Source organism: Nematostella vectensis, chromosome 8, assembly GCF_932526225.1.
Source record: "Nematostella vectensis chromosome 8, jaNemVect1.1, whole genome shotgun sequence".
Lineage (NCBI taxonomy): Eukaryota > Metazoa > Cnidaria > Anthozoa > Actiniaria > Edwardsiidae > Nematostella > Nematostella vectensis.
Window position 1 is genome coordinate 14,683,564 of NC_064041.1, and position 20,178 is coordinate 14,703,741.

The 20,178-nt window shown below is 47.7% G+C and overlaps 1 protein-coding gene across 2 annotated transcripts; it reads right to left on the minus strand.

Annotated features, from left to right (window-relative positions):
- Positions 1-775: 775 nt before the first annotated feature.
- LOC116617164 lies at positions 776-18,608 on the minus strand. Of its 2 annotated transcripts, none has more exons than XM_048731000.1 (8): positions 17,842-18,608; positions 16,622-16,944; positions 14,548-16,479; positions 14,319-14,365; positions 13,731-13,777; positions 12,553-12,653; positions 1,729-1,788; positions 776-1,376 (listed from the first exon to the last, which is right to left on the minus strand). In XM_048731000.1, exons 3-8 carry the CDS (start codon positions 14,639-14,641, stop codon positions 1,282-1,284), a joined length of 444 nt encoding a protein of 147 aa, XP_048586957.1. In that variant the 5' UTR covers positions 14,642-16,479; positions 16,622-16,944; positions 17,842-18,608; the 3' UTR covers positions 776-1,281. The 2 variants fall into 2 exon arrangements, 1 of the variants encoding a protein (XP_048586957.1); XR_007312448.1 differs by having other exon boundaries at positions 1,280-1,376; positions 1,643-1,788.
- Positions 18,609-20,178: the final 1,570 nt, after the last annotated feature.

Here is a 20,178-nt window from a genome sequence, read left to right on the forward strand (position 1 = left end):
ATAATATCTCGGTCTGGTCAAATCTATGCCTGCAGTATTAGCGCGTAATTCCTCGCAGGCCCATTGGTTAATTTGGGTTATAGCGGACTCTGAATCGGCACGAAAGCGAGGATTCAACACAACGCATGCGCATTTGTTTTGAAATGGCGGCATTTTACCAACGAACTGTCACATTTTGCGGAATGCTAAGAAAACTAGACCAAACTTGAGGCTATAGTTTTCTTTATGACTCCCTCATTATCACACAGATCTGTCATCTTTTGTACAGTATGGTTTTAATGCTGTACAGTTAGTCAAAACAGCGACTGAAGTCAGTCTTTCCTACCTTTACTCGAATGATTCAACACTACGATTGTGCTTGTTTTCGGCCAGAGCACGAGTATGCGCATACGTTATTCAGCACTGTCGCGGCGAACAGTATTTACGCGCATTGGCTCGGTTCCAGTCTTCTCTCTATACATTGGACAAGGGACCCCGCGTGGTCGGGAGAGACCAAAGAGAGACGCTGTGACGTGCAGTTCTCAACACTAGAGATCGATAGTATAAACAAATACAAAATACTTGACTTCTTTAAAAACCCAGGGATATTTCCCTTTAACGTTTAGAGGGAAATACCCCTGGGTTTCCGAGGATGAATACTTGAACGAAACGCAAAAACAAATTACGACTGTCAAGTGCATTTTAAGTGCATTTGAAAATGCAAATGAAACTGGCTAATTCTAGAAGAGCTAAAATGAGCTAGTTATTGCTTAAAACAGAAACAATTCAAAAAAGCTCACGTTTTATTGTACCCTCCTACGCAGAGCTTTTTGTGTCGCTCGTTTCTTTTGCTCTAAAGGAAAGAAAAGGGAACGAGCGACACCGAAAGCGGAAAGAAAAGGGAACGAGCGACACCGAAAGCTCTGCGCAGGAGGATAGTTTTATTGATGCTTGGATAAAAATTCTGGAATACATTAAGGTAAGTACGTCATCTAAAGACAACATGGAATGGCACATGATCTCACTAACATTAACACTACATGAAGTACTGACCCACGCATGAGACACAGAGGCAAAAAAACAGCCGCCTGCTTTTGTGGAGCACCTCTTTGGAAAAAGGTCGATGCCTACACACTTTTATATTGCAACCATTTTAGATATTCTTGTCAAACGCAATAAAAAAATTGGTTGAAAGGAACAGGTTTGCAGACTGCGCGTGACCAAACGAAACCTGGACAGTTGGGAGGCCTGTGGTGACGTCACAACCTGGTGCCGATATTGAAGACTACAATTGCGTCCGGACTATCGCACCCACAAAGTCCCTTGGGCATTTCGGTAGATCCCATTACTGTGTTGTGGATCACCAGGACATGGGTAGCCATAAAGAACGCGATTGGCTGGAAAAGAAAAAATACGAGACATCTTAGTATTTATAGCACGATATCCTTTGATCTGGCGTATGTGGCGCGTGGGTGTCTAATGTTATGAAGGGGCTATAAAACTAACAAGATATTTATTTCAGTAGCGAAATTTATCCTCTCGAATCATAGCGATCTGGAAATTACTAAATTATAAGGAATTAAATAATGCAGGGAAAGCTATATTCGTCTCCTGAAAAGTTTCAGTTCTTCTTAAAAAAGGGAAAGTTTTCCCTCTACTTAACTTGTTAGTAGACTTTTGCGAATGTTAAGTTCTTCATTATGAAATGCTCCGTCTAACTTAAGGTTGATCGAAGAGGTTATAACGTACTGCTGAATTTGGATGAAATCAACGGTGCTCCGCATTCGTTATCATCATGACCATCAAACACTGCAAGACAAAAAGGCAATTTGGTCATCGACGGTCTGATCGGGTTTGCTGTGGTGGGTCCCAGATCCTTGGACTATCTCAGATTATAGGAAATCTGGTACGACAGCGCACACGCGAGAAACCTCAAGTTCCGTTCCGTTAAGCTTGAAATAATAAGTATTCCACCCTAACTAATTGATAAATATGGTAATTGATTGTGGGAAGCATATAAATGTGGAGAATGACATGGGCAGACTTATGAATCATTTTGAAGTAATTGTTGCAGACGTAATACCCCCATAACTATAAAAGGTCGGGGGGGACCGGGTCCGTTCATAGCCGCGAATCCTCCGGGCCTCCCAGCCCCATTTTAGGCTTGGGAGGTGCGCTGGGCCCCTCCGACGCCCCCCCAGCCCCATTTTAGGCTTGGGAGGTGCGCTGGGCCCCTCCGAGCTCCCCAGCCCTATTTTAGGCCTGGGAGGCGCGGATCACCCCCTCGAGCCCCATTCCAGGTTGGAGAGGCGCGCCGCGCCCCTCCGAGCCCCACAGCCCCATTTCAGGCTTGGGAGGCGCGCCGCACCCCGCCGACCCCCCAGCCCCATCTCAGGCTTGGGAGGGGCGCCGCGCCCCGCCGAGCCCCCCAGCCCCAGCCCTGCAGATGAGGCCCCGCTTAGATTAATAATTGATAATTATCAATCTACGTCGGGACTACTTCGCGTAGATTAATAATGAGCAATTATCGATCTACGTCAGGACCACTTCGTAATTAGCAATGGTTAGCAATCATTAATCCGCTGTCTATCGACAGCAGCGGGACTGGGGCCTTTCATAGAAACGAGTGGGAACTTTGCAATTAGACCCACGTCTATCCTGTATTATATATATATATTTATATATATCTGGAGTCGGAAGCTTTGCACGTCGCCGCCGACGCTTGCCGGAACGGCAGGCGTCATGTGCGTATCCTTCGGGGGGCAAACACTGGGAAGCGAGGGGTATATGGCACCACTGCTAACGTCGCTGTTCGCCAGTCGTTATCTGATGCTCCCGCTCGAGATTATACCAGCTGTTAAACAACGAGCACTGCCGGAGCGCCACGAAGCGTGGGCGCCTTATCGGCCGCTCGAAGAAGAGCGTCTGTTCGCCTTTGGTAAGCACAATATGTAGGACCACCATTGTGTTGAACACAGCCCGCTTTCGTGTTTAACAGGACTGAGCATGGATTATGAAGGCTGGCGGATGCTGAACGAGGAGGCGGTTCCCCGGAGGGGGGTGGAAGAGACGAAGAAGGCGTTAACTGCGGCGGGAGCCTCTATAGCCAAACATATCGAACACGCTATAGCCGAACAAGTCAAACACGCAAAACCCGGTTTCCCTAGGTCTCTGACCCTCGCGCAAAAGCTGCTCTACGCCGTACCCGCCACCACCGTTGAGAGCACGGCCTCAGTAAGCCGGACTTCCGATGGAAAGGCGGGCGGAACCACGGGCTAGGCGATGTGTTTGTGTTCTACCCGGGGGAGGGGTATCGCAACGTGCACGTGATCCGTGCACGTTGGCGGATACGTTGGCGGACACGGCGACGGACGAGTACCCGAGCCACCTCAATCTGTTTAGCGACGAAGGTGGGGCGTACAACAGTGGGAAGCAGGTGGGTTTCATACGCAACGACGACCACGGGGGCGTGCAATATAGCTGGTTTGCGCCTCCCAAAGGTGAGGGGCTGAAAAAAGCAGGGCTAGGAAGACTCGCAGGGGCCGTTGGGCCGCCCATGGAGGCGAAGGCGGAGTTCACGAAGCTGCTTGAAGACGCGATCATAGAAAACGACATCGCTCAAAGCGTGCAAAGGTACCAGTTAGCCGTGCAGGAGGCCAAGGTGAGACTGAGTCTTGCGGTCGCACCAGGAAGGTGGCTGATGCCGAGCGATCTGGTGATAAACACGCAAAGCGTCGTGGGCTACAACAATAAACTGCAGAAAGCCACAGACTCCATGACGCTCGGCGCAAACGCGATCAACACCGAGACAAAGCCAGTCGGTGCTCATAACATGTCCGGTGGGCATCCTAGGGTGCAACACGTGACTGATCCGAGGATCGACCGCGTGCCGTTCCGGCGGCGAAGCAAGGCTTTAGCACCTGCGAAAGTGCACGCAGAGGGCGCGGCGCTGCCCCCTCTCCACGTATGCATGCTGCGCGTAGCATGACAGCCACCGGAACGGCAAGCGCATCCGGACCGGGCGAAAAAAGTGACAACAGCGCCCTCAAGGCGGGGTTGTCGGCACTCGCGGTGGCCGCGGCGTATTACTTGTTCCGATGATTGCTTTGCATTCGACAAACCAAGAACGCGGCTACGGCTAGAATGAGCAGCCACGCAGTCGTTCTATGGCGATAACAATTTGCTCTGTGGATCGATTTTAGAAGGACGGACGAGAATGCTATCCATGGGGGCGGTCTCCGATTGGTCAACACCCGCGACGGTGTGCATCTCGAGATAAAACGCACGGCAAGCGGCCAGGGTACCGTAAACTGTCACGTGTTTGTGGTGGCCGACGCCCAAATAAACCTTATGAACGGACAGCTAGAGTCTATACAATACTGAGCACAGACACGAAGTGCGCAAAGCGCTTGCCGTCCCGGCGCAGCGCGGTATGGACCCGAAAAACATCCTATTTCACGCTCTCATCGTGGGCCCGACGTCATGCGGGAAGACCCGATTCATAGTGGACCTGTTGCGCGGCCCTTTCCGGGGCAAGTTTGACTACATCGTACTCGTGTGCCCTACCTTTGTCTACAACAAAACATACGACGGCTTCGGCGAGGGCGACAATCGTCTGTTTGTCGTCAAACCTGAGGCGGGTCAGATCGACATACTGCTGAGGTTTGTCTCCGCTGTCTTCGAGGGCACTAATACGCTAATCATACTCGACGACTGTGCGGCCTCGAAAGACGTAAAGAGGCGCTCTGACCAGCTCGTCAACTTGGCGTTCAGCGCGCGCCACGTGGGTATTAGCGTGTTGGTGATCACGCAGCAGCTCACCAGCATCACGAAGCCGTTCCGTGAGAACATCGCGGCCTTGGTGGTCCTCTATACGCGGAGCAAGGCGGACATGAAAGCTATCCTGCATGACCACGGCGCGGAGCTCTCAGAAGAGAAGATGAAAGAGTACATGAAGGCCCTCAAGTTCTCGAAGTTAGAGTTTTCCTTGCGTCACCCTTATACCATCGCCTTAGTTGAACGGTAAGCGCAGTAAATCAGCGCCCACGTATACGCATACGTATACGCATTGATCACACCGCCCTCAAGGCACGTGAAATGTACACACGTGTTGCACCCTAGGGTGCATTCTTGAGGGGGGCGCCGCCGGCCTCCCGGCCGTCGAGTCGTTGGGCTGCTCGACGCAGCCTGCCGGACGACGTGACCCCACCCGCAAGGCCGCCGCTGGCGGCTGCACAGTAGATCAAGGATCGACCGCTTGCCGCTCCGACGACAGCGCTTCGCGCTTCCGGACTATGCAATCTCGACTGTTAGCCATGGAGTAAGCAGACATTTAAACACAAGAGCCCCACCTATATCCGCACGTCCGTGCATCATATGCGTACACGCGTACATATGTCGACGACGCAGCAAAGCAAGATTACAAAGACCATCATCGACGCCGCAGTCATAACCGGCCTCGTCGCCGGTATCGGCTGGGTTTGGCGCAAGGTCTTGCGCGAAGACTTCACCGCGAACGCCATGAACTGCGCAAAAATGACTGCCGCTGTTGCGGGTGCTGTCGCTTTGGAGGGTTATCTTGAGGACCAGAAAATCCTGCGCATGTAGTAGTGTACTACACGTGTAGGCCACGTATTAGACTCGTGTTCACGTAAACACAGCACGTGAAACGTACACACTACTCGATTGTCTCCATCGCAATTTTGGTTGGCAGCGCCGTCCTAAACGCGACTGCATTCGTTGGTGGCAACTACCTCGCAAAGTTCCTGTCGAACGATGAGAGCCCTGCCTTAGCCGAGAAGGAGAGGCACGACAAGGACCTAGAGAAATACCAACAAGACTATGGACGCTATCAACAGCGGCGACAAAAAATCCTCGATTGGCAAGCGCAAAGTCGCGAGAGAGGGGCCCTCGCAAAGCAAAACTTCACCGACACTGATTACGCGCTCAAACTCTACAACCAGACCCAACCAAAACAATCCCTGGAGTCGATACGGGCTCCTGAGCTGTCCGACTACTACATCCCCAGCAAAACGCAGAAAAAAGCCGAGTTTGCGTACATTCGCGCCGGCGCTCTCGCCATCGGCTACACAGCTAGCCGCTTGCTGTGATGCAGCTGCCGTTCCGGCGCTGCATCTAGGCGGCCTTTTCCCATACTGCGCGTATTCTTATACGTATACGTATACGAATGCGTATAAGATAATTGCAGACCAGTTGTGGAGTGCTATGCACGAGGTAGCAGGCGCTGCTAAGCGACTGACACCGAAGGTGTCGTCGACGGGTGGGTTATGTAGCTTTGATGACATTGCTAACCGAAGCCTCGAGTTGTGGCGCGCAGACAGGGAGTGTGTTAAGAGATTCGGCAATGTCGTTCTCCGAGGGCCTAAAAACCGCCTCGGCACTACCCGAGCAGACGGCAACCGCCTGTTGGAGACTGATACACCTGTTGCAGTACATTGCCGACACGTAATGGCGGCGAAGCGCATGTCCGACGAAGAACTCGATGCGTTCCTTCGTTCTATATACTACGCCAGATGTGGCTTCCAGGGAGTGACCGCTCTGCATGCCAAACTCCCCAAGGGCTCAGCCTCCATAGATCGAGTGCGCAAGTGGGTAAGCTCGCAGCCCGTCGGAGGCTACACACAGACACCCCCTCCTCCGACTACGTACGCCCATTTCTCGGAGCAGATACCAAACCGTATCCACCAGTCGGACCTACTATTCTTGCCAACCGACCGCGGGTACAAGTATGCCCTGACTGTCGTTGACGTTGCTTCACGATATAAAGCCGCCCGCGCACTGAGGACTAAGAGCGCGGCCGTCGTCTCCCGTGAACTCGCTGACATCTATGCAGAGGGACCTCTCACATGGCCTAAAGTCCTCATGGTTGATGACGGCACGGAGTTCAAGTGTGCTACCACAAAGCTCCTAACAGACCACGGGGTGGAGGTCCGACGAGCTGAGCCAGGGCACCACAGGAGCCAAGCTTTCGCCGAGCTTTCGTGCGCAGTACTCGAAGGAGCTTGCATCCGGCGAAACAAACCGCGAGTGGGTTACCGCTTTGCCAATCGTCATCTCGGACATAAACGCAACGAAGACCCGCATGACTGGCTTTGCGCCTGAAGACGCCATAAAGCTGAGGCGCGTGCCTCTCAAAGCCGAAAAGCCCCCCTTAGAGGTCCCCTTAGAGGTCGGAACGAGATGTACACCGCCGTAAACGAGGAAGACCTCCAGGACAAGGGCCGACGGCGAGCGACGGACACGTGGTGGACAAGCAAGGTATACCCAATACTAAAGAGGGTTATGGAGCCCGGACAGCCAGTGTTATGTATTACACGGCGTACTCTAAGCACGGCTTCACACGTTCGCAGTTGCGTAGCGCCACGCTAGCGTGATCAGCGCTTGTGCATTCTATTGCAGCTAAGGCACGTGAGTCTGACATTCCACTTGTAGTGACCCTGACTGTCGTCCAGCCGGTCGATACTGAAGCATTGGGGATGGCTTTTGGTGTACCTCTGAAGCAGAAGCTGAGTGCCACAGACCATGCACTTCTTTTCAGCTTCAGCAATCATGCCGAGTACGTGGTCTACCGTCAGAACGTGGTGCGATCCCGTGTACTTTGTGCGACCCTTTTTCCTGTCGTCTAAAGCGTATCGCTTGATTCGCGCTATAATGAGCTCTTCACTAGGCGTATCCTGCAGTCCTGTGGGAACCAAGGCACAGGGGGAGGGCTATCGGGGGGGATCACGCGGACTATCTGGTCGGCGTGCCCCACGCGGGAGATGCCGGTATATACAGCATTCGTGATCCAGCCCTCTAAGCTGTGGTCTATGATAAACAGACGTCTTGGAGTCTGGATAGTCTTGCCCTGCACCCGGTGGACGGTTCCCCAGCCCGCGTATTTCCACTCGAGGGGAATCCCGTTAAGGAACTATCGTGCCTTTGTATGCGTCGACCTTCTCACCCCTTTTGCCTGGCACGGGCACTGGCCGCCCTTGCTTGCGATAACGACACGGCCGCGTGGCGAGATACCCTAGGATGGCGCGTAGCACTTTAGTCTGTACCTTACAGCACTCGTCAATGATGATTACTTCTGCGAGACGGTCGAGTTTGTACCCCAGCTCGGAAGGTCTCCACTTCTCTATCGGCTTCTCCGCTGGTATGCAGAGGTAGTGGTGGTAGGTTTGGGCCTTCACCGCGAGGCGCGGGTTATTGCGATGGTCGTGGGCGAGGTCGTTCTCGGGGGTGAGCACCACAACGTTGCGGCCGCGGAACATGCTCACCGCCCACTCGGTCTTCCCCGATCCTTCTTGGCCGGCTAGATACATCTTTGCACAGGTTGCGGCCACTAGATCGCACGGCAGACTCGGCGCAGTGCTTGGCTCCTTGGCCAAGCTCCCCGACTTCTTCGGACCCCAAGCCGCTTCGGGTCGCCACTTGTACCCAGGCTTCTTGTGGCGCCACTCTCCATACCTCGGATTTCGCTCCACGAGCTTTACACCACTGGGTACCGCCTTTGCGTATATGGCATCTGTGCACACCCGGAGGACGTCTTCGCGAGGAATCCGCCTCAACATGCGTCGCAACGCTATGTTTGTGTACGCCATGACGAAGGCCCTGATATGTTACCATTGTGAGCGTCGGACACCGTCTTTGTATTAGATCAGATGAGCCCCGTCGGCATGCTCGAAGTTAAGTAAGTGGTCGGTGCCTGCAAGGAGGTTTGTCAGATACGCGGCTTCTTCAAGGTCGCGAACTACGATCGAAGACTCGTCGCCATGGCGAGCGCACTTGCCTACGAAACGGACAGCGAGGTCTCGACCCTCAGGATACTGCAAGTCTTCGCCGCCGGAACGGCAAGCGCTGGAGTGGGGGAACCTGATGGAGTCCTTTTTTTCGATGCTTTACAACACCTCCCTCGCCGTGGCCATGACGAGGTCACCCGAGTCTAACAGGTCCTTGAGCTTTGGCGTGGTGATCCAGCCCTCGTTTTGTTCCAAGTGCTGCCCTACCCTCCCGGAAGTGTAGGGGTGGCAGGCCCCAGAGAACTGCCACTCGGTCAGCTGAATGGCCCCGGTTAGTTGAAGAACCTCGCTCAATGGCCATCCCACAACATCCGCGATACGATACACGTTCGTAGGGATGCCGTATTTCCGTACCAAATCAATGGCGTCCGAGGCGCCGCCGGAGAGACTGTCCTCTCATCCTAGGTACGCCGCACGCATGTCGATGTGCGCATGGGGCAGCGCCCCTAAGTTTTCCTTGCTATTCCACACTTTGGACTCAACCTGCGCCGCTCGCCAGACGTCCCTGTATTTAAGAGGCGTTGGCCTAATGTTCTCTCTTTGGGTCCGCTTCTTGAAGCGATACCCTTTTGCACCGCCCATCGAGTGCGTAGCTTCGGTGTACTCTTGGTAGGCTGGGTGATCATCAGGGAGCCATTGATGATCATATCCTGTCTCGTCTGTAAACGCCCTGTCGATAGCCGCTCCGTCCTGTCCCGATCGATACAGTTTGCCTTCGTGCGTGGCTATAACGCGCCCGCACAGCCAGATCCTCGTGCTTCTGGGGATCGCCCTGTTTATAAAGCGAATGAGCACCTCTCGCTCGCACTTTTGCCTCGCGCGTTTTTTTGGCGGCGCTGGTAGCGCGAAGCGCTGCCTTCTCCTGACATAACGAACGAAGCTCCCCCTCAGCCTCGAAGTCTAGGCCGTGGACGCTCGTGATCGCAGGTGGTTCAGTCGGAAGCTCCGCCCAGGCGTGGTTATTGTTGCAAGGGATAGTGACCCTCGCCTTAGTCTTGTACTTCCCCGAGTCCCACATAACGTTGCCCAGGGCGTCCACGGCTACTAGACTTACCTAGAGCTTCTTTTCCATCTCAAAGAGGTCTTCTTTGTTGCATCCCGTAGTGGCCAGCAAATCGCTCGAGGATCCTGCCTCGTGTCTTGGTTAGACCGAGGAAGCGCGAGGTGCCGCGATTCCTCAAGAAGTCGGCAACGTAACTCACAACAGTAAGCGAAGGTGTCACCCCCCTCTCGGTCAAACATTGGCCCAGGCTCACCATTTTGCTCAGGTAAAGGGCGAAGTTCGTATCTCACGTAGACGAGGTACTCTCGTCCTTTCTCCCAAATACCCGCATCGATGCCTTCAAGGGCGCCGACTGCGATTCGGTCCCCTCTTTTGACTAATGACCCACCAATCTTGTGCTCCGAGCGCCCTTTCTCCTCTGTGATTGGCGCCAATGGCTCTGCGGGGGCCTTACCAACAACCGTAAAGAGTCTGTAACGCCGGCCAGGGTCTACCATCTCAAGCACCGGTGGCAGCACTGCGTTAGCCCGCAGAGACTCTCGCTCGTGCGAGACCCACCACACCGAGCCATCATCATTAATATCAGGCCCCCATCATAACCGGCTTTAGAGCAATGACACCTGCTCCACCAAGGTCTCGTATCTCCTGGTAAACACCGGCGCTTATGTCTTGGCCCTGAAGAGTGGCATCCACGCTTGGGAACCGAAGATGGGCGCCGCCGACGTAGAGAGAATAGTACTTCTCGGGGTCTAAGCCCTCTGGGGCCTTTTGCCCCAGCAAAGGGTCAAACTCGCGCCATACTTCCTCTGTCCTCGCTTTCGCCGGTGCAAGCGGCTTACGCAGCTTGTGTTTGACATCGTCGGGGATGTCCTCGTCCAGGATGTTCTGGACCAGCCCTGCTAGTACGGCAGGCGCCTCTTTGTCAGGCATGCTATTGAGAACCTCCTCTATGTAGGCGTCCATGTTTGGGTACGCCTTGTGCCACCCAGTCTCTAATTGCCCGTATCGCGGGCTGCGGTGCCAGACAGGACGGGTATTTGAGTATGCCTTGTGCCACACAGTCTCTAATTGCCCGTATCGCAGCCCTGCGGTATCAGACAGGACGGGTATTTGGGTATGCCTTGTGCCACCCAGTCTCTAATTGCCCGTATCGCAGCCCTGCGGTATCAGATAGGACGGGTATTTGGGTATGCCTTGTGCCACCCAGTCTCTAATTGCCCGTATCGCAGTCGGCAGGACGGGTGCTTGGGTATGCCTTGCGCCACCCAGTCTCTAACTGCCCGTATCGCGGGCTACGATATCAGACAGGACGTGTGCGAACCATTCCCGAGCGCGCCTCTCGGTGCCGCGCATCCTCTGCCCTACACGATTCGCTCCGCAGCGGCGGCACAACCACGTCTCCGACTGCGTCTCTATGCCGCAGATCCTGCACGGCACGGGGAGGGGGCTGTCCTTACGGAGCCTTTGAAGGTGCACCTTGCAGTAGGTGTCCATGCACCTCTGGCCACACGTGTTTGCATGGCCGACCTTTAGCCACCTGCAGTAATTTTTGCCGCACTTCGTCCTTCGAATGCTATGCACATGTGCATATACTACAGGACAGACGGGGGTCTAATTGCAAGGTTCCCACTCGTTTCTATGAAAGGCCCCAGTCCCGCTGCTGTGGATAGACAGCGGATTAATTATTGCTAACCATTGCTAATTATTATCTACGCGAAGTGGTCCCGACGTAGATAGATAATTGCTAATTATTAATCTACGCGAAGTGGTCCCGACGTAGATTGATAATTAGCAATGATTAATCTACGCGGGGCTGGGGGGGCTCGGCAGGGCGCGGCGCGCCTACCAAGTCTAGAATGGGGCTGGGGGCTCGAGAGGGAGATCCGCGCCTCCCAGGCCTAAAATGGGGCTCGGAGGGGCGCGGCGCGCCTCTCAAGCCTGGAATGGGGCTGGGGAGGGGGGGGGGGATCGGAGGGGCCCAGCGCACCCCCCAAGCCTAAAATGGGGCTGGGAGGCCGGAAGGGGCGATTCGCGTCTATGAACGAACCCGGTTCCCCCCCAAGGTCTGATCTTATTCCTAAGGCATCCCTAGGACCACCACATTTTGTTTCACGGACAATTCTCAAATCAAACAAAGTAGATCTACATAGTTGCTCTACATATCGACAGTTTTGTTCTTCGACGTATTTAGCACGAATGCGTACAGCAATCAAAATCATCCCACATGGATATCGTCTAACGTTGTTTAGGTATCACGAGATCAAATACTCTGGTCTCTTGGTACAGGGTCTATTCCTTCGCTAATCAGGAAGCTGCCTTCTATTTGTTTCCCTGGTGGAAACCAGAAGACATGTATCTTGGTTCTAAAATTCTCTCATGCACTGATGTAGAGGGAAATTTAAAAGACAAAATATTATTTTGTCTTTTTCTACATTTCCCTGATTATTAATGGAGGAGGGAAATTTAGAAACTAAGTTTCCCTCATCATTAATACATGAGGAAAATTTAGAACCATCTATTGTTTTCGAGGGAATTTTGCTAGTAATGGTGCCTTAGAAAACAAAACAATCCGAGTTGATCATGGTATTACTAGAAGTTCACTTTAAATTGGGACTTTAAAAGTACAAATACGTTGATCGATTCACTTAAAACAAATCTTTGGTTTTAATTTCCGATTAACTAAGATTTCCACAGTGGAAAGACATTCAACGGTAATTGATAACAAAAAGCGGATCTATTGCTAGAATAATCAAGATGGATGGGTACCTCTATGGCAGCCGTTAGATATCTTGTATCCCAGAGACACGCCTTTGCAGTTGGACTCCCACACATAAGGGTACTCGTACGAGACGGTTATTCTTGGACAGCTATAAACAACAATTTTTAATTAGTAGGATTCTTGGACAACTAGGAACAGTATGATTCTTAACCCTATTCAGACTAGGGAGGGGGGCTCTTTAAGCCCCCCTCCCGGAAAATTGCTATAACTTCTGAACCATAGCAGCTAAGAGGCTAAAACTTGGTGACTTTTCCTCAAATCTATCTGCGGACGTTTTGAATGCCATTGACATGTCGAGGAGACGCTCTAAGTTACCACGGCGACCGTTTTTTCACACATAGGTTTCCCAAAAACTTAAAAGTAGTGAAATTTTCATATTTTGGTCCTGTTTCTCAGATTCTTTTTTGACTTTTGTTTACGTGACAAGTTTCACAACAGCGCTAGAATTTTTTTACCTCGGATATTTGGGGGGAAGCGGTGGGTAAATTTTGCTCTCTAAAAGCTGTTGTTATTAATGTCACTAGATTTACTAGATGGCACTTTAAAAGCTAATATCATGCATTTATCATTACTATGAGCAGTAATAAATGCATGCAAATACTTTTTTTGTAATAATTCCAGATTTTTTTTTCTTTTGCAAAAAATCATAAGAATCCAAGATGGCGGATCCAAGATGGCGGACCCAGGATGGCGGAAATTCTTACAAAAAAATTATTTTAAAACGTTTTTATGGCCTTTTGCATTGAAAAGCCGTTAAAAGGTTGATTTTGAAATATCTGAATAATTCAAAATGATTTCAACCCGATATCTGATAATTTCGGCAATATTTAAAAGAATAGCTAGACATTGTATCTATGACGTCATTGCCATAATTGATTCTACCACACCCAAAATAGGGCGTTACGATTATTTGCATGCTGGTGCTCATTGTCTGTTAGTTTGATGGTCATAGCCTAAGCGGTTCATGAAATACGGATGGGGACCCTTTCAGCCCCCCCCCCTCCCCCTCCAGTCACAGACAGCTCAAAATAGCCCAGTCTGAATAGGGTTAAACAAGTATGATTTAGTATGATTCTTGGATAACTAAGAACAAGATTAGTATTGAGCTGTTTCCAGGAATCGTCTAACTGAAAAGCGGTAGGCTTGGTGTCTGTAAGAAACTCGCCTTGATCCTTTGCAGGACGAGTCAAAGTTCGACGATCCAGAGGGAATCTTCAAACAAAGAAAAGTAAGGGGGGCCGTTATTCTTTGTTTGTTTGTTCGTTTGTTTGATTGTTTGTCTGTTTATATTTTTGTTTATTTATTTGTTTGTTCGTTCGTTTGTTTGTTTGTCTGCTTGTTTTTCCTTCTTCGGTAGCACCAGCCATTCTTTCATTTATTGGTGAGAGATATTCCATCTCTAATGGCGGTGAATGGAGCGTGCTAGCTACGCCCTGATTATATGAGGGGAGTACAAGAACCGGCTGTACGCGTGATTGTATTAGAGTGGATGGTGCATGTTGGGGAGGCAGTACCTACACTGACAATAAAAGTCAGTCGCATCTAAACCAAGTTAAAAAAAAACTCCTTATCTTCTTCTCCAACGCGGAATTGCCACTACACGAGTATTGGATCTACCTAACCTCCTCTGCAAATAGATTATAATGTCATTTTATAACTAGCTATAAATGTTGGAGTTGGTCCATTTCCATGAGTAGCCCCCTATTAGTATTCTTCACTCAATATTCGTGGATATCAATTATTACATACTTACACGGTAGAACACAGTGTAACGGTAGTCGAAATCGACTCGAAAAGTCCCTGAAGAGAAGCGCAAGTGCGGTTAATCGAGATATACAAATGAGTTTTGATCATTATGGAATCTATAATAATTCGAGCTAATAAGGGCTTTTTATCATGCATTATTGTTACAGTGTATTCATTACTTAACTTTTAGATATTACTCAGGGTATAGTATTCGCTCAAGGTATAACCTATCTTACCTTCTGTTTGAGCAAGCTGGTGGATGTCCGCATCAGATAATTTTCTCGCTGTGATGGTCGCATTAGTGAACGGAACACAGAGCTGTTCGTCCATGCAGTTGTACTCTGACCGTTGCAGATGGTTGTTGCCGGTTGAGCTAATTCCAACCGCAAGCGTCCACCCTCCACATAAAATGTTTGTTGAAGAAACAGCACTGACCAGGCAAAATATTGATGAAAGAAAGGAAGGAAAATATTGATGAAAGGAAGGAGGGAAGACAGGATTGAAGGAAGGAAGGAAGGAAGGAAGGAAGGAAGGAAGGAAGGAACGAAGGAACGAAGGAACGGTAAAGGTGCAGCGGCTTCCCGCTAGCGGCCATCTTAGCGTCTTCTCAATTCACGAATGCCCTCCACACGAGAGGCGTCGTTTTGACCGGAAAATTTTAAAAAATACGCTATGCCAAGGGAAAGAAAGCTTCCAGCTAGACTCAGAGGTAATCATAGATGATTCTTTTGCAGATTTATAACGGAAATCATTTTATTTCTCACACTGTCACGAAACACATAGGGAACAATCCGTTCTTGTTGATGGAGTCTCATCTGCCCCTATAAGTGTGTCATCTGGTGTGCCCCAGCGGACCGTTCTCGGCCCACTGATGTTTTTGTTTTTACTCTACATAAATGACATCGGCAATGATTATAAATCTTCTACCATAAGATTGTTGATGATACTCTTTTATACAGTGTCATCGAGGCAACTTCTGATGCACATCAGCTCCAGTCTGATCTTACCTCCATCGAGAAATGGGCAGAGAAATGGCTCATGTCCTTTAACCCAACAAAATGTTTTGTCATGAGAGTCACGAGAAATAGGGAACCTATAGTATTTAACTACACATTGATGAACCACATCCTTAAACCAGTTGAACACCATCCATACCTAGGCGTCGAGCTCTCGAACACACTTGACTGGAGCTGGCATATAAACAACAAAGTGTCCAAAGCCAACCAAACCTTAGGTTTTTTTAGGCGCAACCTAAGCAATTGCCCAGAGAACATTAAGGAAGCTGCTTACAAAACGCTCGTTCTTCCACACTTAGAGTATGCCAGCTCTGCCTGGGATCCATGGTTAAAGAAACACGTCAAACAGATTGAGAAGGTTCAAAGGAGGGCGGGTCGTTTTGTTAAAAATTGCTGGGATAGGACTCCTGGCACAGTCACAAACATCCTAAACGATTTGGAGTGGCCCCCTCTCTCTAAAAGGCGCCAGGATGCCAGGCTTACATTATTTTACAAGGCTGTTAACAAAAAATCAGCACTTGAGATACCAGACAATATTGATAGACGCACCCGCCAATTACGCAGCTCTCATCCAGATAAATTTATCGAGTTATGTCCAAGAACAGAAGCTCGTTTTTCTGTAGGACAATAAAAGAATGGAACAAGCTGCCCCGCCTTACCCTGGATTCCACTAGTGCAGATATTTTTAGAGAACGAATAAAATAAAATAAAATTATTAAAATTATATTAATACCAATAATGCTGTTTAAACGATTTTTATTTTTTATTATTATTTTTATTCTGCCTTATTATTATTTTTATTATTATTATTTTTATTATTATTATTATTTCTATTATTATTATTATTATTTTAGTTAATTAATTAATTAATGTATTTATTTATTTATTTACTTATACAATTAATATCCACAGTGATGGTAACCCCTATGTGAATTAACAATGTAGATGTAGATGTAGAACGAAGGAACGAAGGAAGAAACGAAAAGGAAGGAACGAAAGAAGGAACGAAGGAAGGCTAGGACCTTACATACCAAAGCTTTCCATATCACAGTAGGCCACGATTCTTCGACCAAATGGCAATTTAAAGGGATAGTACCCACTCGGAACGGATGCACGAGCAGATTTGAGGTCTGCGCATGAATGGACGCGATTCTTCGGGGAAAAAATGAAAAAAATAATGAGAAATTTTATAATGGTAAACATATTTTTTATAACAAAACATAGGTTAGAAGGGGAACAAACAACCAAACTCGTGCTTGTTGTAACAAATTTATAACATTTTTTATAACTGTACTTTATTGTATGGTTCCACGTTTTCCATGTATTGAACTCCCCGACTTCCCGCTCCGAAGTCCGCACGATGTGTGTGCCGGTCCGCGTCTTTCAGCATACACATCCTGTCGTTTTTACGGAAGGCGATACTAAGGCAGAAGAACTCCGACTGACACCGTGACATGCAATCCACGACATCCCACGCCTCGCTCTCGCGAATTGTGTGACCTTTCACCTCATAACCATATATGGAATACGATGACTCACATTGCTGACCGCTGACCCATCGAAGAAATAGTAGCCATGGTAACAGAAAAAATGTAAAGATGCCAATGGCTTTCATTCCTAGCAAGGGATGCAAATATTTATGAGAAATAAATAGTTATCCAAAAATTGCATTAACGCTTTTTTTATGAAATTTATTCAAATAGCGATAACGCCATTCGTCATTAATCATTTTTGGACTTTTCTATTCTTAATTAATCATCTATGGACAATTCCCGGTGCTTGTATTAGGCGTCCTAATTAAGTGTGCACTCTGAGACCCCATGTGCCGGCAGTGCGCCATGGGTATTAATTGATTATGCAAATAAGTGTTAAGGCGAGAAGAAAAAGATGTGGTAGATGTTCCATAGTAGGATACATGGATATCTTAAAGAGTTGCTCCTAATAATATGCTTATGATGTCAATTAACAATTAACAATTAACTAAATTAATGAAGAAATGAATTTTTTCTTGTGTAAAAAAATTGCGTGCATTAACCACATAGGGCCTCAGCAGGAACCTAGATAGCCTCACCGAGAATGCCATAAACAGATGCAAGGCTTGTATTCTCTAACCAGTAGTGCAAGCCATTTGACATTTTGCAATTTCTTATAGTCAACATTGATTGAAATAGGTGTATACAGTTAAAAAAAGAACAGAAAGTGGGATGGATTGTATTCTATTCAATTCTTCCCAATAACTTAATTAACATACTTGAATGGGGCTAATTGGGGGAAGTCGTGCCATAAGTTTGGTAAGGAAAACCCTTTGAAATAAAAAAAAAACGATACTTTAAGTGTGTTATTTAACAAGCATACAGACAAATACTGATTTTAGTTATGACAGTTTTAGTACATCGAAAACTAATGTAGAGAAAGTTTCCTTTTTATAAATCGATCCCTTTTCTAGGCACGATAAACATGCCAGCATTTAGCATTCTTAGAAAGTTATTTTTTTTGTTTTTGGTCCTGTCTTACCTTTTGGGTTGAAACCACTGTTGATTTAATTGCGACAACCTAGCTAAATCTCGAGCCAAATTGATTTGCCTAGTATTAACATAAACATGTTTTAAAAAACTTTACGGGGACTTCCTCCCTAAGACGGTGCGCTCTGATTGGTTCGCTATCTCGTGACAGTTCTCGCGCCAAGCAATGCATAATGAGTAAATGCTCGAAATAGGCGCAGCAAATTCACGTTTCGAAATCAATGTTCGTGCGAGAAACTAGCTACAAAATTTAAACACAAAACCCTGAAACCAGGCGCAATTTATTTACTTGATTCAACAATTCATGGAACAAGAACTCTGACAAAGATTCCTGGGCTTTAAAAAAGACGGTCCTTCAAATACGTTTTTCGTCTCTAGTAAAGAAAATCGATAGTGTTTCGACATTACTTATCAAAGTAGTTAACTGCTAGCCGTTCTTTCTTTGTTGAACTCCGTGAAGGCAAAGCGGGCGTATGTCAGATTGCAGCAGTCCTACTCGAGATAACAAATTAAACAATACAAACTGTTCTCCCTGAATGAAATAAGAATCTGACCCAAAATGTCATATCTTTTAATTTTTCTTTGGCTAAAATACGACGAACACCTAACACCCAACAGGTTTCTTGTTTTGTTTTTTAAAAAAATTTGGAAGAAACCCTGCAATTGCAAAGTCTCTCTGGCAAAAAAAAAATATATGTTGAAAGAGAAAAACTCCCTTCTCCTTATAATGGTCAACCTATTAAAAACTCCCTTCTCCTTATAATTGTCTATATATATAATTGTCTATTAATAGGGGTGGACCATTATAAGGGGAAGGGAGTTTTTAATAGGGGTGGACCATTATAAGGAAAAGGGAGTTTTTAATAGGGGTGGACCATTATAAGGAGAAGGGAGTTTTTAATAGGGGTGGACCATTATAAGGAGAAGGAAGTTTTTAATAGTGGTGGACCATTATAAGGAGAAGGGAGTTTTTAATAGGAGTGGACCATTATAAGGAAAAGGGAGTTTTTAATAGGGGTGGACCATTATAAGGAGAAGGGAGTTTTTAATAGGAGTGGACCATTATAAGGAGAAGGGAGTTTTTAATAGGGGTGGACCATTATAAGGAGAAGGGAGTTTTTAATAGGGGTGGACCATTATAAGGAAAAGGGAGTTTTTAATAGGGGTGGACCATTATAAGGAGAAGGGAGTTTTTAATAGGGGTGGACCATTATAAGGAGAAGGGAGTTTTTAATAGGGGTGGACCATTAGAAGGAGAATGGAGTTTTTAAGAGGGGTGGACCATTATTAGGAGAAGGGAGTTTTTAATAGGGGTGGACCATTATAAGGAGAAGGGAGTTTTCAATAGGGGTGGACCATTATAAGGAAAAGGGAGTTTTTAATAGGGGTGGACCATTATAAGGGGAAGGGAGTTTTTAATAGGGGTGGACCATTATAAGGAAAAGGGAGTTTTTAATAGGGGTGGACCATTATAAGGAAAAGGGAGTTTTTAATAGGGGTGGACCATTATAAGGAGAAGGGAGTTTTTAATAGGAGTGGACCATTATAAGGAGAAGGGAGTTTTTAATAGGGGTGGACCATTATAAGGAGAAGGGAGTTTTTAATAGGGGTGGACCATTATAAGGAGAAGGGAGTTTTTAATAGGGGTGGACCATTATAAGGAGAAGGGAGTTTTTAAGAGGGGTGGACCATTATAAGGAGAAGGGAGTTTTTAATAGGGGTGGACCATTATAAGGAGATGGGAGTTTTTAAGAGGGGTGGACCATTATTAGGAGAAGGGAGTTTTTAATAGGGGTGGACCATTATAAGGAGAAGGGAGTTTTCAATAGGGGTGGACCATTATAAGGAAAAGGGAGTTTTTAATAGGGGTGGACCATTATAAGGAGAAGGGAGTTTTTAATAGGGGTGGACCATTATAAGGAGAAGGGAGTTTTTAATAGTCGGGTCGCTTAGCGCACAAAAAATGCTCAATCTATACAGAGTGGACGAAAACACCAAAATTGTTATAAATATAGCCTAGAGGATGGTAATCAATATTGAGACCGGTGCCCACCGGTACCATTTGCGGATCCATAAATAAAGAGTAATTATTTTGTTTAGAAATCTGGTGTTGCGGGTACCCTGAGGTAAGATTTTCATACCTTTCCCAGACACAAAAAAAGATCAAAATGCACATATTTGAAAACGATTTCTATCATTTCAGCTGTATTTTATCGAATTTCGAGCCAAGAAACATATAAATAGCTATGAAAAGCTACATTTAAAGAAGAAGGAAAACCTAATGGAACCCAGGCCCCACGCGGCTTTATTTACATCGCTTTCGCTAACA

Excerpts from the sequence above, each read along its gene's own strand:
- LOC116617164 (XM_048731000.1), bottom strand. The coding sequence starts at position 14,641 with ATGGACGAACAGCTCTGTGTTCCGTTCACTAATGCGACCATCACAGCG. Across the intron at positions 13,778-14,318 it reads GTTACACTGTGTTCTACCGT|ATTCCCTCTGGATCGTCGAA; the intron begins GTAAGTATGTAA and ends CTTTGTTTGAAG. Across the intron at positions 12,654-13,730 it reads TCGTCCTGCAAAGGATCAAG|CTGTCCAAGAATAACCGTCT; the intron begins GCGAGTTTCTTA and ends TGTTGTTTATAG.